The sequence below is a fragment of the Gymnoscopelus microlampas genome (genome assembly GCF_963454915.1).
Source record: "Gymnoscopelus microlampas genome assembly, chromosome: 10".
Lineage (NCBI taxonomy): Eukaryota > Metazoa > Chordata > Actinopteri > Myctophiformes > Myctophidae > Gymnoscopelus > Gymnoscopelus microlampas.
Genome location: NC_139947.1, coordinates 6,210,037 through 6,237,666, shown reverse-complemented (window position 1 = coordinate 6,237,666; position 27,630 = coordinate 6,210,037). Strand labels below are relative to the sequence as shown.

The 27,630-nt window shown below is 42.3% G+C and overlaps 1 protein-coding gene across 1 annotated transcript in view; it reads left to right on the top strand.

Annotated features, from left to right (window-relative positions):
• Positions 1 to 12,807: 12,807 nt before the first annotated feature.
• The window catches only part of slc6a8 (solute carrier family 6 member 8), a 61,746-nt gene continuing 46,923 nt past the window's right edge, over positions 12,808 to 27,630 (top strand). Inside the window, exon 1 of the mRNA XM_084069317.1 lies at positions 12,808 to 14,178. Within this exon, the coding sequence (XP_083925443.1) occupies positions 13,797 to 14,178 (382 nt within the window). The 5' untranslated portion in view covers positions 12,808 to 13,796. The remainder of the gene's footprint in view (positions 14,179 to 27,630) is intronic.

Below are 27,630 nucleotides of genomic sequence, written 5' to 3'. Positions count from 1 at the left end.
CTTAAAACAATTAATATAAATATTTACGGAAATCTCTACAGGAAAAAGGGAATGGGCTTTCTATCTGTGGAACCACAAGGCCCTGCATGCCTTGCATACTGCGATTCTTGTATGGTTGCATTCCACCTTGTGATCTTTAAAACCAATCAATATAATTGATTTGTCAAATCAAGTCACAACTCTTTGGTATTCAAGTCCAAGTCAAGTCCAAGTATATTTTTGATTTGATCAAGCAAGTCTAAAGTCATCAAAATCTCGAGTCCAAGTCGAGTCTCCAGTCCAAGTCCCCACCTCTGTTGTATTGTACTGAATGTATTTATGATGAATTGAGTACAATGGAATGGACCATTCTGGTCCAAAATCTTATAAGAAATTGAAATGATTTGAATAATTTAGTCTTTTGTAAACACAAATCTTCCCTGGCACAAAATGTTGTCAGAAGGGGACCTGTGGCCAAATACAATTTTTTGAGAGCCACAGTATACTGACCAGGGTCACCCAGGGGTCTGTACTTGGTCCCCTCCTTTTTTACCCTCCAAATGTCGTTGCCAAAAAATAGCAGATAGCAGAATAGCAGAAAAATAGCAAAATAACAGATACACTGTGTGTGTGTGTGTGTGTGTGTGTGTGTGTGTGTGTGTGTGTGGTGTGTGGTGTGTGGTGTGTGGTGTGTGTGTGTGTGTGTGTGTGTGTGTGTGTGTGTGTGTGTGCATGCGTGGTTTGCGTGCGTGGTTTGCGTGCGTGCGTGCGTATTTGTGCGTATGTGTGCATATGTGCATTCATGCGTGTGCTCTGTGTGTGTGTGTGTGTGTGTGTGTGTGTGTGTGTGTGTGTGTGTGTGTGTGTGTGTGTGTGTGTGTGTGTGTGTGTGTGTGTGTGTGTGTGTGTGTGTGTGTGTGTAGACATATTGTATTACTGTTCATAACATCACATGTTCTGTCACCATGTTGTACTATTAACACAACCTTTAACACGTGTTCCTACCACAGGGTGTGTGTGTGTGTGTGTGTGTGTGTGTGTGTGTGTGTGTGTGTGTGTGTGTGTGTGTGTGTGTGTGTGTGTGTGTGTGTGTGTGTGTGTGTGTGTGTGTGGGGGGGAGGGTCTAATTCATCATACTGTGAATGGAATATTATGTAGCATGCATTCATGTGTATGGGTGCATATGCCCCTGTGTGCACATGTGCACATGCATTTGTGTGGTTTACACGATACATGTGGGCACATAAAGGAAAGTTATCGATCATGTGAGTGGTGCATGCATGAGAGAGAGAGAGAGAGAGAGAGAGAGAGAGAGAGAGAGAGCTATTTCAGTGTGACATCCTATCCCAGACAGCCAATAATAATCTGGAAGTTACTACGGTTACGATGGCATTGGCAGGTGTTTCCACACATCAGTGATGTCACGGATGAGAACGATGTCATAATTCTGTCGGTCTGTCTGTCTGTCTGTCTGTCTGTCTGTCTGTCTGTCTGTCAACCCTAGTGACTTGATTTACAACTGTACTCGGATCGTTTTTTTCGTCTACACCAATCACTTTGTCAGATATAGCCGATCTACAAGCTTGTAGATCTGCTATTTTTGGTGAAAATCTGAAGGAATAGCCCAAACATTCACTTATTTTTAGACGTCACAAGAGGAAGATTTGAAAAGCTTGTAGATCGCTGTTTTCGAATGGCCGGAGTATAAAATAGGGTTAAAGTTAGATTGTTCTTCATTCTTCTTCAACCCCCTGGAACCCACTCAAGGACCCCTGGGGGTCCCCGAACCACGACTTTGAGAACCACTAGGCTAAAAGCCAGTTTTACCTGCGCTGCCCATGTCGATGCCCAGGCGGGCAGAGCCTGGAGGGGGCAGTGGAGAGGAGCGTGTGAGGACGGAGAAGATTTGATTCCGTAGAAGAGGTGCCAAGCCGTGGTTAGATTTATAGACGAGAAGAAGTACTTTAAAATAGATGCGGTATTTTAACTGGGAGCCCATGTAGATGCTGAAGGGTAGGGGTGATGTGCTTCCAGGAGCACGTGTGGCAGACATCTCTTGCAGTCACATTCTGGACATACTGTAGTGTAGAGTAGGTACAAGAAAGAGAAGGACATTAACCCATAAAGACCTGAGACAGATTAAAAATGTGTCTTATAAATCCTAACAGTTTTCCCGATAAACGTACGTTTCTATATCAGTGGTGCTCAAACTTTTCATGTCAAGGACCACCCAAAATTATATGTTTTTGGCCGCCGAACCCCGTCTCAAAATATTTTGCTCCAGAGACCCCCCAGAAGCAAAGATTTGAGTTAAAAATGTTCGCTTTAAAGATATATATTCAAAGATTTGCGCCAATTGTCACGTTTTTTCAAAACAAGCAGATCTACAAGCTCATAGCGCAGCACGAAGTGACACACTATGAGCTTGTAGATCTGCTATCTTTGAATAGCCAAAGTATAAAATTATAGTTAAAGTGGTTAAAATATAGCTATACAATCTAAAATGACACAGATGCTTCCCCGATTTATACGTTGTTGTACAATGGTGTCGCAGACTGAAAATATCTATAAGCTCACAAAAGTGTCACGGACGTGCAGAGAGTTTCTGTAGAGTGGGAAAGAGAGGGGTGTAGACTGGAGATGTGGTTCAAGCGGAAGAAGGCTGGTTTGGTGGCTTTGTAGTAGCCTTGGACAAGAGTGAAATATTTTTGTATCAATTCTGACATTTGTATTATCTCTACAAATGTCAGAATTGATCAAGAAAATCTCTGTCAGAGTTGTCCAAAGCTATAGCTTTGTAGGAGACTAGCCGTCGAGGAGAGGGGTTGTCTGTGTGTTTTCTGTCAATTCAGGGCTGATCTCGCAAACTGCAATCCGATCCGTACCAAATATCTTGCGCACACTGCCAGTAGGCCAAAGAAGTACCTCCACACATTTATTCCACATGTTTTATATTTTTTCAAATATTGAACCTCAATTTTATAATGTAAGTCAATTGAGAGATCGGGCTGAAACCTTGCCCACTTTGGCGCCATTTGTCATACAGTAGATAGGTCATAGAAGACGACTGACCTCATAGACTAGCTCCACCAAGTCCAAGATCCACATGGGAGTCACACTGTTAATAGACCCTGACCTGTGGAGATGAGTGTCAAAACACTCTAAAGTTACACCAAGATGTTTGACCTCAGCAACATCCTCCACGTTTTCCACTGAGTCGGGAACCATTTTTATGGGTCTTAAGTAAATATCCCTTTATTCTTCCTTTCCTACATTTTGTTTATTATTTCTAAAGATTTTCAAAAATGTCCCCCAAAACAATTCACACATTTTCTTAAATTAAAAACGACAAATATTTTTCAAAAGAATTTCATGAGTAAATAAAAGAAAAATAAAGAAATTCTATTATTTAGAAAAAAAGAATTAAAACCTTTTAAGAAGTAGTGAAAATATCTTGCGTTGTGAGCTTGTAGATCTGCAATTTTCACTAGTTTGGGTCCCGGGGAGCAGGCCTGGAATTTTGTCATTAGGGGCAAGGCCACTTTGCCTTTGGTGTTGTCCATTTTTTGAGGGCGCAAAGGCCAAATGCCAGGGCAGGAAGGCCATCAAATAAAACAAGATTTTAGTCCATTGAAAGAATTAATTGAATTTAAGGGTTAAGGATGATTTTGAATGTAATATGTAGACTATCTACAGTAAAATGAATACATTACGGTATTTACAATTTGATCCATGCTCAGCCCTGTACCAATCAAACTTACTGGATTGGTTTAAAGATGGGATCTCAGGGGAGTAAAACGTTTGGGAACCAATGAGTTGGTCGGTCAGCTGATTTCTTGAGGAGGCTGGAGAATATCAGTGCGTGTGCGTTACAGTAGTCAGGTCAGCTCGAGACAAAAGGCATGTGTGAGTTTTTCACTGTCTGACTGAATATTTTTTGAGCTGATAAAAGGCTGAGATGAAGTTAAAGGGAACACCAACATAGTCCAAGATGATCACTATCTCAAACACAATTCATTCAGTGAGGGCAATTTATTAATTTAATTAAATGATTTGTCGTGACTGTAAAAGGAAGCAATACGTTTATTTGTTTTGGGGTTGATGGATCTACTTTTATGTACACAACATCAAGCCTTCTGAATCCACCCATAGTACATGAAGGCAGATAGATAAGTATAGATAGAATATATAGAAGAATAAGTGTAATGTAACACTAGTGAAAAAAAAGACACATTATTTTGAAAATAATTTACAATAGCTGACAGTCCAAGTAGGCTATGGTCTGCAATACTGTAGCTTTGAATTGATGAAACCGGGTAGGATGAACACATAGCTCCATTTCCATTCTTTGAATGTTATGTTTTCACTGCCAACTTTCCTCTTGGATGAAAAACTTCTCACATGCCTTCAATTTATACATTGTTTTTCTCCGTTCTAACAGACCTTGAACCATTTAAGAGCTCTTGTTCGAAAAGGAGTATGACTCTCTCTGTCTCCGGATAAAATTTTATTTTGAAATGAAATATCCCATAGGTGCCACATTCAAGGATGAGGCCTGCACAAACAAGATCTAGAAAAAAAAAAGATAAAGTCAAATCTTTATGTATTAACTTGTATAACAATATAGTTATTATTATTCTACATAAGGTTGTTTGTTGCAAGTTCCAGGTCCTGAATTATTGATTGTGTTCTGGCCCGCCATCTAATGTCTTTGAAAAAGTTTGGCCCAAGGCCATACTTACTTGCCGACCCGTGGTATGAAAGATGACTGCTTAATATCCAACCTGCCCCTTTATGCCTGGACTGGTCTGGACTGGTCTGGACTGGTCTGGTCTGGTGTGCATAACGCATAAGCCACCAGTAGATAGAATAGAGGCATCGTGGTATCGTGTGCATTCTATCACCAATAGAAACGGCTATAAAGACTGACCTGGCCATCTGCACTTGGGCGTGATAAATATCATGTGCAATTTATCAGTGGTAAAATGGGCATGCAGATCCAAAACAACAGGTGGTGGAGGCTGAGCAGCAGTTCCTGGAAGGGCTGCAAACAAGCAAATGAGCAATACACACTTCCCTGTTTAAAGCGTTTCCTGACTGAACATTTGAGTTTTCTCCTCATTTAAGTCAATTTCATTCAGCATTAATGTATTTGGACACTCAGGCCTAAATGTCTGACAGTAGGAGTAACATGAATAGAAGACAGCTTCTTAGGTCAGCTGTTGTTGTCACCTGTAACAGGCTTTGTTACTCTGCAGAAAGTCCTCACTGATTTTAAACTCATTTTAATTGGTGATAAAAAGAACAAGTTTATTCATAATGACAAAGCAAAGAATGTTCTCCAGTCTCCAGATACAGTATGTGCTCTAACATCATGACAGCAGTCATGAGGATCATGAGACTAGCTGGTCACTGCAATTGACACCGGGAACTACTACCTACTTGGATGTGCCAAAGAAATATGCCGTGTGGAAAGCACAAACGAGGAGTATTACTGGAGATGCCGATGGAGGGCTTGTCTGAGGACGACGTAGAGAGAGAGAGAGAGAGAGAGAGAAAGAGATTGAAACAGTCCTCATTATAAGTGAACATCTTGTTTGAGGATGCTTTCTGATTTAAGGTGATCAATGAGTACAGTAAAAATTCTATTATTGAAATGTGGCTTCCTTGGCTTAGTGGCAGCGTGCACAGGAAATGTGGAGTTGATCTGTGCTATTCACCTGTTTCCGAGGCTGTGTGTTTTCCACTTCCTGTCGATTTCATTGGATATCATTGGTCATCTGACCAGTTTCATTGGATTTCATTGGATCAAATCGACAGGAAGTGGAAAACACAGCCTAGGAAACAGGTGAATAGTTTGCGAGTTTACTAGATTAGCTCTCTCAGACAGACAGACAGACAGACAGACAGACAGACAGACAGACAGACAGACAGACAGGCAGGCAGGCAGGCAGGCAGGCAGGCAGGCAGGCGCACACACACACACACACACACACACACACACACACACACACACACACACACACACACACACACACACACACACACACACACACACACACACACACACACACACACACACACACACACACAGTGGTGAAAACATAATCTCTGTCCCTGGCCTTTGTACTGGTGGAGATATTTAAAAAGAAACCACACACACATCCTCACTGGGGAACCCCGCAGGGGTCTGTACTTGTACTAATAGCTATTTTCGCCTGATGTTTCCCCAAAAATAGAGACGCTAGGGTTACATGAGGTTAAAGTCCTTGTTGGATAGTATGTGCTGTTCCTGGGGCGAGATGTCCTACACCTACATCTGTGGAATCTCCGTCCGGAGGGAGCTAGCAGGGTCAGAGGACAGAGAGACTGTCTCTGTTTCTTGTGTCTGATACATGTGGGCAGTGGTGGAAAAAGTACTCAAATGTTTTACTTAAGTAAACGTATCGATACTGCAATGTAGAAGTACTTTGTTACAAGTAAAAGTCCCGAATTAAAAATGTACTTGAGTAAAAGTACAAAAGTATTGGTATCAAAATGTACTTAAAGTACCAAAAGTAAAAGTACTAAAATGTTTGAAAATAGCCGATCTACAAGCTCACAATGCGTCGCGATGCGACGCATTGTGAGCTTGTAGATCGGCTATTTTCAAATAGCCTAGGTATAAAATAGAGCTAAAGTGGTTAATGTATGTTATATAATGTAATAATTTCTCCAAAATGATCTCCAAAGTAACTAGTGACTAAAGTTTTCAAATAATTATAGTGGAGTACAATATTTGCCTCTGAGATGTATAGTGGAGTAGAAGTAAAAGTATAGACAATTGGAAATACTCCAGTAAAGTAAAAGTACCTCAAAATTGTACTTAAGTACAGTGCTTGAGTAAATGTACTTAGTTACTTTACACCACTGCATGTGGGATATATGGAGGGAACAGGGAAGGACACAGCCAATGATCTTAAACTCTGTGCGTATACAACTCTTTCCAACGGTCCCCTCTCGGGGGCGGTTGTGTTGTCACACAACACTGTGACTGGGAGGGCAAGGACACGCTCCATAGTAGCTACAAGTGCAGCATTGCTTCCCCAGTCACACCAAACGTTTAACCCTAGCATTCCTGTTTTAAAATGAACCCTAGCGTCACTATGCTGGTATATTTTCTGTCTGCTGACAGAAAATATAGTCCATGGGCCCAGGCCAGAATTTTCACTAATCAGGGACACTCAAGGTGGCAAACTCTAGTTTGGTATTTTGAAAAGGTCTATATATCTAGATAATATTTCAACATGATAGCCCTTCCCAATTAGTAGCTTAGTCCCAGTTATCAGCCTTCAATGACACCAACCATAGTTCCAAAGAATGAAACAAATCTCTAACTTTTTTTGAATAGAACATGTCATACAGAGGGAAAAAAAACATTATTCAATCTCTTTCATTCACTTATTTAACCACATGAACCCTAGCATGCCTATTCTGGGGCGAACATTCGGCATGTCTACAATCTCACAACACCTCAGGCCAAGGAAACACCTTTGCCCTGCATTTTTCACATATTTTCACGTTCACAGCCGCCACCAGGAGACTGAGTTTTGTAAAACAATTCTTTGCTCTTGCTCATATATGATTTTTTTGTGGCCGGCCCCAATGTCCGGCATGATTAAAATGTATCGGACATCTGATAAAAATAATGGTTATAGATATTTTTAAGCATTAATGACAAGCAGGTGTGTAAATGCAGCCTAACACTTACAGCATGATATTTTGGATTGAACATAATTAGTAATATACACATTTTACAGCTCCAGTAAAGTAAAAAATCCTCAAACGTGTATTTAAGTAGCCTACAGTACTTGAGTAAATGTACTTCGTTACTGTACACCACTGGTAGCAACATATGTTTGTTCAGAAAACTGGCGGAACGCCGTGGTGTCACGCGAAGCGCCCAGTGCACCCCTGAGCACCACCTCAGGTGTGTGTTTATGACTAGGAGCACCCACAGCATCGCCTATGACCTCAGGTGTGTGTTGTACCTTGTGATATTAACTATGTACATTCTCTGGGGCATGACGGGATCTCTTTACTGTATGGGTTGTATGTATACTTGTCTATAAGACTATGGTATCCCCGCTGCGTGGGGAAGAAGGTGTTAGGACGTGTGAAGCCCCAAGGGGAGACAGTGGCCAATGATAACGCAGGAAAAAAAGGTCAATTTGACCAAAAGTCCATCTGTGTGGTAGGTGGACTTTATGCCGTCACACAAGTGTCATGGTCTTCATCAGGGAGTGATTGGGTTCAGTTCTCGCGCTTTATATAATAATATTAAAAAATATGTTTGTTCAGAAAACTGCCGGCACTCCGTGGTGTCACGCGAAGCGCCCAGTGCACCCCTGAGCACCACCTCAGGTGTGTGTTTATGACAAGGAGCACTCACAGCATCGGCACCTATGACCTCAGGTGTGTGTTGTACCTTGTGATATTAACTATGTACACTTCTCTGGGGCATGACGGGATCTGATTATGCAAAGGCTAAAATGTAATTTAGATAGCATGTTAGGTAGACAGATGCCATGTTTTCATAATACCATAGTATAGCATTATTTTAGGAGTCCTGTTGTGACTGTTGTATTGAGGGAAACATTTTGTTGACATGATGGTATGTTGTATGTACGGAATAGAAAAGCACTGGACTGGATGTAGAACTTTTGTGTGACTGTTGGTATATTGAATAATGATTTTCGGTGATTACTTTGCCAATGTGAAAAGGAATAATGCTTTCACTGTTGAATTCATATGGATTGCTCCTGTGACATACTGTACAGTAGAAGTGAGTGTTGTAGTGACTAGACTACTACTGTAGGCCTACAGTGTGTGGTATATGTTTGTATTTTTTTTGTGGAAAAGTTAATACGTGTAACTGAAGTTATATATCAGATTTAGTTTTCTGTCTCTAAGCCAAATGAAGCGTAGTATACCTGTGAGATGTGAGTGGGATTGAAATAATATTTATAAGACTATGGTATCCCCGCTGCGTGGGGAAGAAGGTGTTAGGGGAGACAGTGGCCAATGATAACGCAGGCACATTTTTTGTGAGTGCTCCTGTTCTTTTTACAACCCAGTAAACAGATCATCTCATGCCCCAGAGAAGTGTGCATAGCTAAATATCCCATGGCACAACACACACACATAATAATCAAAATCTACAAAGTAACATGATGTCGTAGACACTGATCCCGTGGATGCTCCTCGTCATAAACACACACCTGCCAAAGTTTGCAGGATTGGTTCGTTTTGAACAAAATACCTCAAATCCTGAACGCAGCATGCGATTTCCATAAACTTTTCCGCATAGATTCCCATTTTGCCAAGGAAGAAATGCCCTCCTTTTCACATTGGCCTGTTATAGCGCTACCAGGAGGCCATAATAACCTACCTGACCTGGCGGAGACTTGAGCTCCGAGGAGCACTTTTTCTAGTTTGATTTTGTGTTATGATTTTATTTGTATTTCATTTTGTAGGTCTATAACACTCTTATTTGCTAATTTACAAATTAAAATAAAAGTTAAAGGGGATATTTATAATTGTTATATGTCTCATGTGTATGTCTTTTGTTCATCATTATTGAAAAAAAATACAATGAAAGTGATTGTGAAGAACACAATTATTGAGTTATTGAAGAATTACATTGACTTTGATATTTCAATGACAAGATGCTCCTTAATGGTCAAAACAATATCAGAAAGGAATTATAAATGTCAGAATTAGTTGAATTAGTCTTATTGCACCTGTTTTTAGTCCTAACAATGGCCAAGTTATGGCCAAGGACCTTTCAAGGTCAACATCACCCAAAGTTGTCATAGCAATATCAGAAATTAATTCCCCACCCCACAATTAGTCAAAATGGAGGTATTGCATGTGTATATACACTCAGAAACAAAGAAGTTGGATTTTCATCATAGCCGATGGCAGCCATATTTGATTTGGCTATTGCGGCATTCGTGGCACTATGGCGGACGAGCACCTCTGTGATTTTTCATGTCTAGGTACCCATTGTTCAAGTGAGAAATTCTCCTACCACCAAATTGCGAACAGGTCTATAGGCCAGGTACAGGACTACTGTGCAGATAATGTGGGGAGATAATGGCAAAAAAAATAATATCCTAAAAAAGTATTAAAGCTACTCATTTGAAAAGGCTATCATGTTTCAAAGTACTTATATGGATCCTACAAACAAAATGGTGCCAAAGAGATTTTGCCACCTTTCGTGTCCCTGACTTCTGGTCTGGCCCATGGACTAATAGCACCGTTACAAGCTCACAACATGTTGCAACGTGAATGGCTGTGAGCTTGTAGATCGGCTATTTACAGCATAGAGATTTGGTGTAGAGTGTTAGCGGACCAAGTATAGAGCCCTGGGGACTGAAGTATATAGTGTTTAAGTGGTTATTTAACAAACATATTAAAAATAAAGGGATGGTCATTGTTTGTGGTGATAGAAAGTGGTACTTTCCCAGAAAAATGACTGCGGCAATTCTCCAAGGTTCATGAGTTAAAGCATAGAACCAATGACTCTTTTTTTAAAATCAGAACACAAACACACGTGTACAGCGTTGCCCCAATTCAGGGGACTTCGAAGCATGCAGCCCCTGAATTGGGACACAGCTATTATTGCCAGTCTGCTATTGTATTGTGTTGACAGTTTCCTGAAAAATTGCTGTAGATTCTGCATTATCATCTCCCTTTGGTTTTACCAACTCATGTTGTCGTCTTTTTCCAAACCAAGACCAAAATCAATTTGATTTCCTCCTTTGCTTTTTTACCGGTTATGTTTTCCATCCCATTCCACTTGTTTGTCTGTTTCTATAAGCAAAATAACTTGAGCAGATGGTCAGATTTTACTGAAACTTGGTCGGCATGATCAGCAGGCTGCACTGAAAAGAAGATTAACTTTGGATCACAAAAGTCAAACGTCAAGGTCACAGACAAGAAGGTCAAAGTCAAAACTTTGAATGGATGGGTGGATTTTCATGAAACTTGGTAATTATTGTGGCCTGACAAGGTCACAATTAGTGGTATGTTCTACCGTGTTGTAACGCTATATACGTAGTGTGACCTGCAGAACATTTTCGTAGCCAAGCGTATAGCTCTCTACTGACTATTTCATCCATTGAAAACGCGCTAGCGTATCTCCACGACCACGCGCATGTCGTGCAGGGAATGATTATCGTATCCCTCCGGAAAAAACCTTGAACACACCACTGGTCACAATCAAGGGTAAGGGCAAGATTTAAATGATATAACTCACATAACTTATATAATCATATTTCATATCGCAGGTGACAATTTGACAATTGCATCATGTTGGCGATTTGTTGTCATGTTGTCAACTCTTACTCTGCTGAGTGCAAACTTCCGAGTTTTGTTTGTTATTCTGGAGGTGAAACATTGCCCTGGTGTATATTGGCGCCTATGGCAAGTAGCACACTACAATTTTGGGGGTACAACCAGGGTTGATTGAACAATTCCCTCCGGTTCCTCCGATTCCTCCGGTTCCATATCCCAACCCTTGGTACAACAGGGTAACATCTCGGATGTAGCTGTTTGTGGATCATGGATGACTCTGCACTACCAGTCAGTGTCTGGTAAAGATATCAGAGTGGTGCAAGAAACCCTCAGCAAAGAATTGACTATGGTGAGAGACTGGTTGACTGACAACAAACTATCTTTACACCTGGGAAAGGCAGAGTCAGTGCTATTTGGCACAAAGCACAAGATTAAAACTATGCAACACTATTATGGTTGAGTGTGCAGGACAGAAACCTGAATCCTAAACCTGTGTCTGAGAGTCACGACCATAAAACATTTTTATATTGTTTACACTCAACACTTCAATCAATCAGTCTGACAGGATGGATTAACACGAACATAACACAGTTTGACATGAAATGAACATACCTGAAAGGAACTGCGTGCGTGTTTGTGCGTGTGCGTGTGCGTGTGTGTACGGGTGTGTGCATCATTTACTGCAGCACGCCAGAGGGGGCGGTATTAACCCATACAGTGTATGTCATGCACCTGCTACGTGCTGGGACGCACTGCCACTAAAACCCTTTTAATTCCATGAGCTTTATTGACATGAACGTGAATAACAGTGTTGACAAAACATATATATTGTCCTTAAAGTCATGCAAGGTCAATCACACCCCCCACACACAGTGTGTGTGTGTGTGTGTGTGTGTGTGTGTGTGTGTGTGTGTGTGTGTGTGTGTGTGTGTGTGTGTGTGTGTGTGTGTGTGTGTGTGTGTGTGTGGTCAATGGAGGATCTCTGGGTTGTGTAGCTATTCGGAAAGAGAGAGGAGGGGGGGAGAGAGAAAGAGAGAGAGAATGAATGAAAATGAGGAGATAAGGCGGAGAGGAATTCCGATGACGTTTCTCTCTAACGGACAGAGAGAGAGAGAGAGAAAGAGAGAGAGAGAGAGAGAGAGAGAGAGAGAGAGAGAGAGAGAGAGAGAGAGGCACAGAGAGAGAGAGAGAGAGAGAGAGAGAGAGAGAGAGAGAGAGAGAGAGAGAGAGAGAGAGAGAGAGAGAGAGAGAGAGAGGCAGAGAGAGAGAGGCAGAGAGAGAGAGAGAGAGAGAGAGAGAGAGAGAGAGAGAGAGAGAGAGAGAGAGAGAGAGAGAGAGAAGCAGGCACAGAGAGAGAGAGAGAGAGAGAGAGAGAGAGAGAGAGACAGAGAGACAGAGAGAGAGAGAGGAGGGGAGGGGAGAAATCCCAATGACGTCCTCTCATATGTCTGACGCTGCCATTTAAAGCTGTGTGTTCTGCAGAGGAACGGCTTTAATTAACATACACACACACACACACACACGGACGGACGGACGGACGGTAACGGACACGGAACGACACCGCGCGGCTTTGGAGGAACGGGCTTTTCTCATTTTTGACACCGAATTCAGAGCAAAAACATGATCTGAGAAAACCCTGGCGCTTCGTTTTTTTTAAGATGTTCCTCCTCCGTTTTTTGTAACCGAATGTAATTCCGTCACACATCCATCCTTCCTTCCATCCTTTCATCCATCCATTCATTCTTTCATCCACCGAGGACGTTTGTTTGCCTTTCCCTGCAGCCCGTTTTGAACCTCATTAGACACGGACAGTCCACCGGCTGTGGGTTATTTTTAACCGGTTCTTGGTGGTTTTTGCGGTTCTCTTTTTCGGTCAAAACGAACCGCTCCCCGGTCCTCTGGTCCTCTGGCTCCATAAAGCGCCCTGTGCCTCTCGGTTCTGTTCCTCTCTGACTGAGTGAAGTTCCCATGCGATTCTTCAGACTTACATTCAAGTGTTTCGTGGATTGTTTTTGAAGGTTGTCGCCTTAAAACCACCGGTGTTTCCTTTTTAAACCCCCCTTTTTTTATTTTCTCCGCGGAACGCGTCTCCTCCCTTCCATTTTCTTTTTTGTCTGATTTGTTTTTAAATTTACACAGGAATTTCTAAAACATTTTTTTCTAATTGAAAGAAAATAAATCATTAGGCCGATACGAGATTGTTTTTTTAAATTGAGACTGACTTTAAATAAAATCCTCCCTTTTTTGAGAATAAAGGAAGGGGGGAAAAAATCAGCACATTTTGACTTTTTAAAGAGAGGCATTAAAGTGTCTGTCATACACTCCAGCAGGGGACCAAAAAAAGACAACAGACTGAACATTCAAAAAAACTCAGACTGAGACAACAACAACAACAACAACTAAAAGAACTTTAAGCACTTAAAGTACAGAAGTGTGAAGAAAAGGAGTATTAAAGTTCACAATAAAAGCAAAAACAAATGGAGAAGCATGAGGAGGCTTTCGGCGCTGACAGCTGCTCCGTGGTGCTGGCGGAGGAGAAGCGAGGCCACCTGATCCCCAACGGCAACGCCAACCCGGCGGCCGGCGTCAACGGCAGCTTGATGCCTCTCACGGCCGGTGCCGGCGGCGGTGCGACGGGCCCGGGCGTCGGGGCCAACATGCACCCCGCGGCCATGCCGTGCCTCATGTCGGGACAGGAGAAAGGCGCGGAGGCGGCGGGGACGGGGAGCGTCGTCGTCGGCTACCAGGAGAGAGAGACGTGGACGCGGCAGATGGACTTCATCATGTCCTGCGTGGGCTTCGCCGTGGGCCTGGGCAACGTGTGGCGCTTCCCCTACCTGTGCTACAAGAACGGCGGAGGTAAGAAGGAACGGCCGGGCCGGCCCCGGACGGGACGGGAGTGCAAAACGAACGCACCACCCTTATAATATAATACCTTTATGGCAGTGTTGCCAGATTTAGTGAGAGAAACGAGCGACCAGGTCTATGAAGACGAGCCCAAAAGAAGCGAAGAATAGCTGCAACGCCTTGTGAGCTTGTAGAGCTGCTATTTTCAAAAACAGTCTTGAAAAAAAGTGACATGTCATGTGGAATATTTTTTTAAACATAACACAAATCTGGTACGGTGGTCCCATGGCACAAAATAATTTTAGATGGGGGGTCCGTGGACAAATACATTGGGGTTTCCTTGACATGAAAATGTCATTAGGCAACAAGCCCAAAATAAGCTTTGATTGATTGATTGATTGATTGAATACTCTATTTAGAAGTTTGCTGGAAAAAACGCATGAAAGTAGGCTACATTTTAAATACAAGGTCAAACTAAATATGATTAAAAAGCCCAAGAAAGCCAATGGCTTGTTTCAAGCAACTATACTTAAGAAACAAGCCCCCCCAAAAAACGCAACTGAAAATATTTACAAGCAACTTTAAAGAAAAGCAAGCCCAAAGTCGCTTATAATAAGTGGACATGGCAACACTGCGTTATGGTAGTAAAGACAAGGCAGCCGCTGTGATCCCGTTATCTCACACATGACACGCACCACCCAGTCACAGCTTAGACTTAACTCTTATGTATTTAATTTAATTATGGTTAAAACTGCCACGTGTTCTTTGCACATGGACCACTACTGGGATGTGCACTATGGCAGGTGCCTGTTAATTAAATCAGCAATCCGGAACTTATTTTAATGAATAAAACTTAACCAATATGTATTAGGCTAGACATAGAGTAGCCTACTATGATAATATGAAAGTGCATGCAGCATAGTACATCTGTATGGTAGAGTATGTTAATACAGTATAAGTAGTGCAGTGGTTTGAGGTGGTCTCCCTTCTCTTCCATTGAGACATTTAGACCCTGCTGTCAGGGTAGGACACCTACTACTGGTTAAGAAGTAGTACTGCCGGAAGCATATAAGCCTAATATCTCCCCTGGCCAAGCAGGGCTTCCCTCTTGATGAGTGGTAGCTGTCTGGACTCTCATGCGAGGAGACACGGGTCCCTACTTTGGGCCTGTCATGGTTGGAGAAAAAAAGAAAAGAAAAGAAAAACATTTTCCAAAATAGCAGATCCAACATTGTGAGCTTCTCGATTGGCTATTTTCCTGCGAAAGCTTTCCCCACAATAAGGATGCTGGGGATTATAAGTGGCTAAGTCTATTCATTTGTTTTCTTATCTTATTCGTAAGCTGGATTTCCCCACGGGGATCAATAATAAAGGCCTATCTTCAAGTTTAATGGTCAGGTGAAAACGAGCTACGTAAAAAGTCAAAGACCACTTATGAGATTAGCCAGGCAGAAAAGAAGAATGAACATATCAATGGATGTATAAAGGTTAAACGGCACCCTTTGGTCTTGATGGGGGGTGGGTGGTGGGGGTCACACTGCCACTAATGGAAGCACATTGGCCGTGGGGTGGAGGTGTCAGGGCTTGGGGGGTTCAACACTTAAGCAGTGACCCTTTTGGTTCTATGACCGTAAATAACTGAGACATCTGTCCATCCTGTGACATGTGACACAGCAGCTGTAAGGTAAAATGACCTCCCAAGACACTTAACACGTGATTTATATATACTTAGGCGCGGGCCCAATGTTTCGCACCGAAAACAGCTGATCTACAAGCTCACGAGGTGTCACAGCTGCGGCGCCTTGTGATCTTGTAGATCGGCTATTTTCAGCCCCAAGACGAGCTGCGCGAACCAAGTATAGTAATCAGGCATTACTGGTAGACTGGACTGATAAAACGTGCACCAGTGTGAGCTCCCAGTGCAGCTAATGTCTTTCAAAACTGTGATGGGGATGATTATTATTATTATTGTCATTAAGGGCAGTTTTAAGTCGATGAGTTATTTAGTACTGTTACTAGAGCATGCTGGTGTGATGTTAAGTTCTGGATGCTGTTCTAAAACATTCAGCAGTCACATATAGACACATGTTATTTCTCTGTTGAATCTTACATCCTTTAAACTGATTGAACGACGCACCTCCCCCCAAAAAAAACATTGTTCTGACGTATTGGGATCACATATAATGTAGAGGGAAAATCCCCTTCTTTTGTGTCATCTGGCGTACATTGCACACAACTCAAAATCTGCAAAGACCCAATCTCTTTGCGTAGAGTTAATGCCTGCTCTGCTCAGTGGGATCACACACTTGTAAGTCGCTCTGGATAAGGGCATCTGCTAAATGCCTAAATTGTTCATTGATAAAACCACCTTGCCTATTAATTGATAGAACCACCTCCCACCTTCCCTTTCATTGATAGAACCGCCTCCCACCTTCCCTTTCATTGATAGGCCGAGCTCCCGTGTGATAAGATGACGTGACATGATTAATAATATGAATAATTATATTCCACGTTGAATCATAAACGCTGTTGTAGCTGATATAACTGCCAGAGGGTGCTCTCTCCGTTTTGCTCTCTCTCTCTCTCTCTCTCTCTCTCTCTCTCTCTCTCTCTCTCTCTCTCTCTCTCTCTCTCTCTCTCTCTCTCTCTCTCTCTCTCTCTCTCTCTCTCTCTCTCTCTCTCTCTCTCTCTCTCTCTCTCTCTCTCTCTCTCTGCATCACAATGCCCGTGTTTGGAACCGACCGACCCGATTGGTTGTCGTGATTAGCGCGTATGCTCAATAGCGTTGTGTCGGAGTGTGGGTGACGTCACTACTGTTTGTCACTGATGTCATTGGCGCTGCGGGTGTCCTGTCCTTGTCTGTCTGTCTGTCTGTCTGTCTGTCTGTCTTGCCTGCCTGTATGTCTGTCTTTGTTTATGTACATACAGTACATGTCCTAATGAACATGGTCAGTCATCCACGCTGGGTTTCACTAATGGTGCAGTGTGTGTGTGTGTGCGTGTGTGTGTGTGTGTGTGTGTGTGTGTGTGTGTGTGTGTGTGTGTGTGTGTGAGAGAGAGAGAGTGTGACAGAGAGAGAGAGAGAGATCCGCTGTAATGTTACATAATGCTCTTCCATGATTCACTGCTGCTGAATTCCATTATATTCTGTCGTGTTGCATTGTGCTGACTCTGTGGTTAATATTTAATATTCTAAAACACGTGAAACACATGCTCGTCATTCTGGTTAGAGCAGCTGTACTGTAACAGAAAGGATGCAAGTTCAATCCCTGCTACCGGCCAATAGTATGTTTGATTGAGAATGAGAAGTGATGAAATTGTGTGACCGAAATGTTTGAATTCACCTGCATCGCGCACGTTTTTTTGTGGGTTAAAGATGTGTAGGGCTGCAATTATTATCCATTATTTTCTTAGCGATAATTATTCAAATAATCAAGAAGTGTGTTTCTTTTTCAATAGAAACATTCAGATTGTGTGTGTGTGTATAGAATGCCAATTAATCTGACATTCTTGCAACCTCAGTGTATAAACAACCGTTGTTACTTCACCCCAGTGTTTGTGTCAATGCATGTTTACACATACTGTACATGAACAGCTGTGTGTGTGTGTGTGTGTGTGTGTGTGTGTGTGTGTGTGTGTGTGTGTGTGTGTGTGTGTGTGTGTGTGTGTGTGTGTGTGTGTGTGTGTGTGTGTGTGTGTGTGTGTGTGTGTGTGTGTGTGCGCACGTGTGTGCGTGTGTGCCTGCCACAGCAGGAGTCAGTGCCTTGAATGACAGGTCAAGGTCATATTACAATGTTTTGGACGTCTATGCATCCTGTCAGCTACACCATACTGTACACTCTGCTGTGTGACACAACCGCGCATGACTAAGTATATATTAAGCCCTTAACAGTCTTTTTTTTCATTTCTCCCCCCACACTATGCCTATTAGTTCAAAATTATTCTCACATTTCCTTCACATTTTAGAACATTTGCCCATGGACCACCAGTAATTATGCCATGGACCACTAGTGGTCCTTATATGGGATGTACAGTATAGCACACTTCATGCAAAGAAAAGTCAACGTGCGTCACAGAAAGCAACAACATATTGTACCGTATATATATCTGTCGATTACATCACGTGTCGTCCTACACCAAACCAAGGCCGGCAGAGGAGGAGAGAGACAGTCTGACCCATAACATTCTGTCCTGTTAGAAAACATTCTGTCCTTCACTGCTAGATATGGATTACGTTTTTTTGTTTGTTTCCTCCGTCACAGTGCAGAGCCAAAAATACTGGGTGAAGTGGTGATTTAGTAGCTGTTTGAGGACTTGATGTAACCTGCATGTTCTTGGAATTAAAACAACCTTGTTGTGAGGTTGACTGAGTCACTCCCTCTCTGATAACAGAATGGACAGAACAATATTGTTATTGTTTGGATGCAATAGATTGAATACACGCATACAAAACATAGTTATGCATGTGTAAGGAACCCTATACTTTAATTGAGTGAATGAAACAAAGACTGACACCATTACAGCTGCAAACCATGAATACAATGTTATTTTAGTCTGGTATGGTAGAGTATGCTAATACAATATAAATAAACAATGCTGAGGTGGTTGCATTTGGACTGCTCTGCTAGTGCTATTGAGACATTTAAATCCTGTGGTCAAGTAGGAACACTACTTGATGACAAGTGGTATTTCAATGAAGGTCAAAGCACAGTTCATCCTTTGCCCAAACAGGCTTTCTGTATTGGCTCAGCAGTAGAAATTGGTTCAAAGCCTGATTACGGACTTCAGCATTAATTACACTGCATTACTCAGCAGAGTGGGAGCATTTTAATCACTGGCATATGTCTGTTTGTCTGGCACTGTGATATAACTCAGACAATTTTAATCCGATTTGTATGAAACTTGGCAGACGAGTTGGGGGCAGGGCAACGACCCGCACTTTTGGTTTAATTTTTCAAGTTGGTCAAAGGTTAAGGTCATGGCGCAAGGTCAGTGTTTAGCCATGTGTACACGTTAGCATGAGCGTGTGTGTGTGTGTGTGTGTGTGTGTGTGTGTGTGTGTGTGTGTGTGTGTGTGTGTGTGTGTGTGTGTGTGTGTGTGTGTGTGTGTGTGTTACAGTGGTTCTCAAAGTAGGGTCCGGGGACCCCCAGGGGTCCTTGAGGAGTTATGGTTCTGTAACCTTTTGAGTGCACACATGGAACCAAATGAACCCTTACGGGTCCATTTGGTTCCATTTTTACACTCATGGAGTTATATTATGTAGATTGGGGTGCCAGAGATTAAAAACAGAAAAAGGTATCAAATGGGGGCCTGTGGCCCAATCTGCATATCAAACTGGGGGTCCTTGAAATGAAAACGTTTGAGAATCGCTTCTCTAGTCAGAAGGTCATGGTAATAAAACATCTTGTCTGCGATGTGTTTGTAGAAACACATGCTGGGAGTCACACACACACACACACACACACACACACACACACACACACACACACACACACACACACACACACACACACACACACACACACACACACACACACACACACACACACACACACACACACACACACACAGTAACCTGCTGCTGGGAAAGAAGCCGCTGGTAACCGTAGAGACGGAGTGATGGACAGTAGAGGAGAAGACGGCGTCCCGTAGGGAAGACAAGCCAGTCTCAGTGTCTCTGTCTCCCAGCAGGACGACGCCATAGTACCCAGCATGCACCTCTCTCTGTGCCCCTACAACAGCATGGCTTAATTCGCCTCCTGCGGGGAACACAACACAACGCTGCTCTGTGTGTGTGTGTGTGTGTGTGTGTGTGTGTGTGTGTGTGTGTGTGTGTGTGTGTGTGTGTGTGTGTGTGTGTGTGTGCGTGTGCGTGTGCGTGTGCGTGGTTTGCTGGGAGAACCACTGCCCGTAGTTTTCAACCTGAACAGGAAAACAAACGATGAAATCAGCCTGCCAACCCCACTTTGAGCACCACCCAGCCCTACACAGATACCTGTCAAATGTTATGGGTCAGGTCAGGACCAAGGCTTACGTTTCATATGATTGTAATTTCATCAGCTGCCGTATAACCCCTAGGGTAGATATGGCAGCTGACCAATCATCACAAGCTTTCTCACCCTCTCAGCCCTTCCATCCCTCCCCTCGCCCCGGGACAGAGGAAGGCAGAGGTATGACAAGATAAAAGGTTTTATTTATGAACCTTCAGGAGCTTTAGAATGTGCGTTGGACACAGTGTTGATTTCGCCGACTAAAACGACGACGAAAAATGTTCGTCGCCTACCTTTTTTCACTGACGAAAACTAAATAAAAACTAAGTTATGATCACTAAAACTATGACTACATATATTGACATTTTCGTTAACAAATAAAAACTAGACCAAAATGTTAGGGAGGAACTAGTGGAGAAGAGTTGCAGTAGAACTAAAACAAGTCATCATGGGTGCGTGCGGGTGTCACAGACCGAAAATAGCTGATCTACAAGCTCATAACGAGTCGCAGCGCGATGCGTTGTGAGCTTGTAGATCAGCTATTTTCAGCATGCAGCTAAGTGAAAATCAGCCATTTCGACACCATCAAGGCACCGTCAAAAATACATTTTAGTCGACTAAATCAACTGTAGATTTAGTCAACTAAAATCTTATGCTATTTAGTCGACTAAAACTAGACTAACAGTAAAACATTTCCGATGACTAAAATATGACTAAAACTAAATGGAATTTGATTCAAAAGACTATGACTAAAACTAAATCAAAATTTGCTGTCAAAATCAACAATGGTTGGCCATTATCAGTTCATATCTTGAGTAAGTTAATTAACCTGAAATAGCAACACATTGTTTATTTATGTAACTAGGACAGTCCTAGAAACTGCTTGGAAGTAGGTTTGTGTTAACTCAGGGCTTCTTCTTTCTTTCTTTCTACTTTCTTTCTTTCTTTTTCTTCTCATTATTGGCAACTACATTAAAATGTTAGAGCTCATTATAGTCTGTCAAATGAACTACAGGATGGGGGAAGGAAAGAAGGGGAGAGAGAGACAGAGAGAGAGAGAGAGAGAGCGCTGAAAAGGTCTGCTTCACAGGACAGCACAGAGGAGGGGTAAATTAAAGGAGTGATGAAAGAGAGAAAGAGAAATCTTTTTGTCCTTTTCCAAAAGGTCTTGTTCACACACTTTACCTCAGAGAGAGAGAGAGAGAGAGAGAGAGAGAGAGAGAGAGAGAGAGAGAGAGAGAGAGAGAGAGAGAGAGAGAGAGAGAGAGAGAGAGAGAGAGAGAGAGAGAGAGAGAGAGAGAGAGAGAGAGAGAATGAGGTTACCTGCGTGCGTGGTAAAGGTCTTGTTCACACACTCATAGTAAGAGAGAGAGAGAGATAGATGGAGAGAGAGATAAAGCACTGAATGGAGGGATGAGAGATCAAACAAACAATGGCAGCGAGAGGAAGAGAGGGCATTTACTGTTGGTCACACATTACTCCAGAGAGAGCGAGAGAGGGAGAGAGAGAGAGGCTGGAAAAGGTCTTGTTCACACATTTATCCAGAGAGAGAGAGAGAGAGAGAAGCAGATTGACTTCTCACATTCCTCTGTGCAGGGAGACTCGCTGCAGGAAACAATGTTTATTAAGCTATTGATACAAATGTCTCTATAATGGATTAAAGCTGCAATCTGGACACTTATTTCAACGACTATAAGGATGTTTTAACCAATCAGTATGGTAGAGTATGCTAGTACAATATACAGGTAACTACTACATCTGTGTGGTAGAGTATGTTGCAGTATAATTCTATATACTCTGATGTCCGGTAGGACACCTGCTGGTTGACAAGTAGTACTGACTGAAGCTCATACTGTACGAGCGATATCTCCTCTGGCCAAGCAGGGATTCCCTCTTCACTGAGCGGTTAGCCTCGATCTCCAGGCTTTTATTTTCCTTCGCGTTTTGCTCAAAAATAAGAGCCTCGACCCAACCAACCAGAGTGCAGTGGGCGTCGCTCCAAATGTTGTGACGTCAGGGCTCTCAATGCTGCACATTGGGGAGGAGGAGGGGCGCGGGGGCGGGGGCGGGAGCACAGATCGGTGAACCAATGGGATACGGCGGATTCTCTCTCTGGAGATTTTGAACCCGCCCCTCTACCAGATATCAGACGCGCTAGGGCAGCCTTCTGAGCGGTAGATATTTGGTCTCCCACGCGGGTGATCAGGGTTCGAATCCTGGTTAAGATAATACAAACTTATGGGCTGCAGCTTTAAACTATTAATACAAGGTCTCTCTAATACTGTATTAATAGCTTAATGTTGGTTTGTCTCTGAACTTAATTGGGTGACAAAGAAGATCGCTTGTTTGAGCTACAGTACCAATTTCACCGTGCATTACCCTGCTTATTACAGCTACTTACAAATAAAATTAATTATTTCACGAGAAATATTGATTTGACCGCTTTCAACCTGGGCCGGTGTCCCTACTTGCATGTTATGTTTGAGTTTGTTTGAAAATAATGTTTAATTGGTTAAAAAATGTCATTAGATGACATGTTTCTGCTTCCCTAGCAGCATAAACGGAAGCAGAGCAACGCTCTATTATCAGGATTGGGAATGACGGACCGCAGGATGCATTGATTGACCAATCAGAATTGAATGTTGAGCAAACATCGCATAACGAACTTCCTGCTGTGCATGTCAGTGCCATGAGACACTGACGGCACAACGCCTGGTTATACTGTGTCGCACGATGGTGTCACTTTACCAAACTAGAACAGATCTTTAAGCCAACAATGTGAGCTTAACCCATTTAGACCTGAGGCCGATTCTAAAAACGCCTTCTATATCCTACTGTACCTACGTTTTCTGAAAAACGTCCAAAGTTACTTTTCAGGATTCAAATTCAAAAGTAGCAGATCTACAAGCTCGAAACGCGCCGCTTGTAGATCTGCTACTTTTGATGCTTGCGTGTGACCCTATAGTATGATGAAGTAGCGAGTTCATTTATGAAAAAACTAAAAAAATCTGAATATGGAGATGGAGCAAGGTTTTCTACCCGACAACAGCAATAAATAGCAACGACTAAAATGACACAGAGTTGTTCCCAGCTTGAAAGGTATGACAGCGTGTAGGTGTAACGGGACTAAATAGGTTAAAGCTACAATCCGTCTTTGGAAGGAGCATGAGGCGTTGAGGGCAGAAGGGCGAGCTTAAAAATACATACGCAAACTTTATCCAATTTGTTGTGGCCTTTCATGTGTTCCAACCTTTTGAATCGGAACGCCATGCAGCCACTCGTTGCCCACGAGGGCAACACGTTGACGGGTTCATTTCAGAGCCTTCCTAAAAATCCCGTGACCTTTTTTTTCGAATGCAAAAGGTCGCGGCTAGTTTCCCCCATCAACAGCAATTATAGCCATCAATGCAACTTTAGTGATATATATAGAATGATCAGCCTGAATGCCTGCAGGGTGGATGGATGGCCCACCGAATATGTTCACAGTAACACTACACTGAACATGGTTACCTCACAGGAGGAAGGTCTTTGGTTCAAATAGGCTCTATTCACAGCAGCCATATTATGAAGAAATGCGCAGGTGTAACTAATGATACTAATGAAGGCTCTGTTCCATTCTGGTCAAACAGAGTCAGGGTGCTGATGTTGTGCATGTTGGCCCACTGGAAACACTCTGCTACACCAGTGGGTCTAAAGTTGGGGTCCAGGGACCCTCATAGGCTTCCAAATGGCCCCTTACGGGTGTGTAACTCTGAGAGTGTAGAAATGGAACCAAATGGACCCGTAAGTACACACTCTGTACACTCTCAGAGTTATGGGGGTCGTGGAAACCACTGTGCTACACTAAATGGAACAGAGCCTTCATTAGTATCATTGGTAACACCTGTGAAGGAAGTGATAATATGGCTGCTGTGCATAGAGCCTATCCCAGTTGGGGCAGACTCTGGACCTTCTGAGTGGAGTTTGAAGGGCTCCTGCCTCTTCAAAAACAATGCAAAGCAAAGCTGATGCCATGATTCTTTAAAGGCATAGTATGTAACGTTGCTCTGTGTTTACATAATAAAAAAAGAAGAAGTATATTTTAACCAATCATCATCTCTAACAGCTGTTATCAGCCACTGGAGTAGTGTGGTGGTGTTTACCTGCAGAACACACACCCTCTCGCTGTATTTTGGTGTTTTTTAGCTACCAAAACAAACGGTGAAAACACCAAAATACAGTGAGAGGGCAATGTGTATCTGCAGGTAAATGCAAATATATATGCACATTTCTTTACATTATATAAGGTAGGTAGGTAGTATCACGGACATAACTGTAGTGTGCATTGACTGACTGTACTTAGTACAATATTGGCCTATACATGTACTCTACTGAGTACAATATTGGCCTATACATGTACTCTACTGGGTACAATATTGGCCTACTGTATATGTGTACTCTACTGTTAAACATAAAATTAAATGCGTAAAGATGTTATTTACTTCCACTCGTGACATCACATGATTCCACAAATAAACTTCCCAGTAAGTTTGAGGTTTCTGCTAGACGTTTCCTTGTAACCGCTCAACACAGTGATGTGACACGTTGCGAGCCTGTGGATGATCTGCAATGTTTGCTATTTTCTGAATGGCCTCTGGTTTAACGTCTGGCCTGGCCATCTGCACTTGGACTTGACCTGGTTAGCATGCCATGCTTACAGTATATGTATATCTATTAACAGTTCATTCATTATACTGCATTATAAGTGTCATTATGTAAGACATGACCATGGCTTTATTTACATCGATACTCCAGTCATACATTCTCCATGCTACATCAATCAGAAAGAGCAGAGCAACATGTGTATAGAGCTACTACGGCTCTCACTTCTGTTATTCTATAACTGGAACAAAATAATGCAACATTGCAATTCCTGACTTCTTCTACTGTAAGTGTCAGTTCACTGTCCGAATATGACATAACAGTAAAATGTTTAAAATGTGCCAATAGAATTGGCCTTTAATCATAAAATAGTATTTGTGGCTCTATGTATGCTTAATTGGCTGTTTTTTGTGTGTATTAGTGATGATATTAGTGCTGTTTTATCTCATCAGTGCAGTGGGTTTTTACTGGCTCGACTTCTGAGCAATGGCTGTTTAGTCTACTCTAAATTGTGGTTCTGATTTAAAAATCACTCTCATTTCAGAGAGAATGCGTAAATATTGAAATATATATTGCATATTCCCAAAAGGCATTCAAATATTGAGATATTTTTGTCCCATATCACCCAGTCCTAGTTCACAGAAAACACACACAGGCCTTGCCAGCTGTGTTTTCAGCTAAACTCCCTCCTCGCATTGTCGGGAAATCCCAGTGGGATTACCATTTGATTCACCGGGGAAATTCCTCATTGACCGTAATTTGAATCTAATTGAAGTGTTAATCAAATGCTATTTTATCATTGTTTTGAGAATGTGTTGCCATGTTCGCTTATTCTAAGCGACTTTGGGCTTCTTTTTCTGCAACGTTGCTTGTAAATAGGCCTATTGGTAACACTGCTGGAGACGGCGCTGAAGGGCTCGTCCGAGGTCGACCTAGAGAGAGAGACAGCATTGTAACTTTGACATGGTGTTTTTACTGTTATGAGACGTAATGTGGCTTTGATATACTTGTTTTCTCTTCAAATGACGGCAGTGTGTGTCTGGCAACAGCATGTCCTTGACAGAGGTCACTTTTACAGTAATTGCATAGTCTGTTGCATTCCTCGTTCTAAGTCTCTTTGGCTTGGACCGTTAGATAAATTGCTTAGATGTCTTCTGTGATTTAGTAATCAAGTCCATCATCAACGAAGGTACTGTTGTGAATATTTGCAGAATGACTTGTATACCATATGTTAATATTTGATATACAGGAGTCTCGATGCAATTTAGAAAGCTAGTTTGACTTGAAATGTATTGTGTGGCTGCCAGCAGCCTTTTAATGCAGTGTTGTGGATAAACTCTGGATGGAAGTCAGTGTAAACAGTACACTGAACACACATACGCCTATCGTATGAAATGTGCTTTATATAAATAAAGCAGGCTTGACTTGACTTGTCTGTGCTAGAGTAGATTATAGGCAGAGAGCAACGGTTCTGACTGCCAACAAACATTCTTTGAAGGAGGGCTGGTTACTATTTGTTGTGGATGAAATAAATCTGGATGAAAACATCTTCTGTTGTTGTGGATAAAACTCTGGATGAAAATATCTGCTTTAACCCATTAAGACTGGGAACGTATCTGTGTCATTTTAAGATTTCTTTGGCTATTCAAAAATAGCAGATATACAAGCTCATAGCGCGGCACGAGTGCCGCGCTATGAGCTTGTAGATCTGCTATTTTTGAAAAATCTTGAAAATGTGTGCAAATCTTTGAATATATATATTTTTTAAAGCGAACATTTGTCATTTGTTTCAGGGACCCCCAGAAGCAAAGATTGGAGTTACAAATGTTTGCTTTAGAAAGTATATATTCACAGATTTGCAAAACCTTTCACGATAAAAATGACAAGCTCATAATGCGGCACTCCGTGTATATCTGCTATTATTATTAAATGGATTAATCTCTCTCTATATATATATAAACGCACCAAATCTCTGCGCATCTGTCCGGGTTTCCCCCACATATCTCGAGAACCGGCGGGCCGATCGATGTCAAACTTGCCGTGTGCATCGGCGAGGAGCCGAGGTAGCGCAGTGTCGAGTGGGATCGGTCTGTGTGTGTGTGTGTGTGTGGTTGTCTGAGTCCCTTTTATGCCCATATATGGAGTTCCCCGATGTCATCAATCAATATGACGTCGTAGTACAGACATCACAGACTGGCCTCCAAGTACTATGATAGTACTGGGCACGGTACTAATTACTATGACAACGGAGTATTGCTTAACCGGAGGGGCATGCATTACCAACGGGCATCGGTACTTTAAAAGCGCCGTAAACATACAGTGTTCATGAAATCTTCCCCTAACCAATCATAGATTCACACAGGATGTGTTGTAACAGGTGTTTGTAAAGCAGGTTGCTTTAACGGGTTTTCTTAATTAGCCCATTTAAAGTATCTTGGCTTTGATTTTATACTATAATTAAGCTGTTATTTAAGCTACAGTAGCTGTGTGTTTGAACTGCGTCGCACGTCTGCCAACAATCTGTCCTTGATAAAGGTCGGCTAGCTCTTTAAATTCATTTAAATCGTATTCTCCATCGAGTGAAATAATTCTTCAATTCCTCAGTAGAAAATGCCGTGTTCAGACACGATCGCGATCCATTGTCTGATTTGTATATCATCGTCATTCATCAAGTCCAGGATGAATGGTTGACATTTTACCTTTCATGTAGTAGAGTGTATTGTGTTCTGCAGTCATTCAGAATGAAGTTTAAATAAATAGTGACTCAGAGCGTAAATATAAGTGAGTCACCGCTGGCAAAGCAGAAGGAACGCACGGCAACCAAACAGTGTA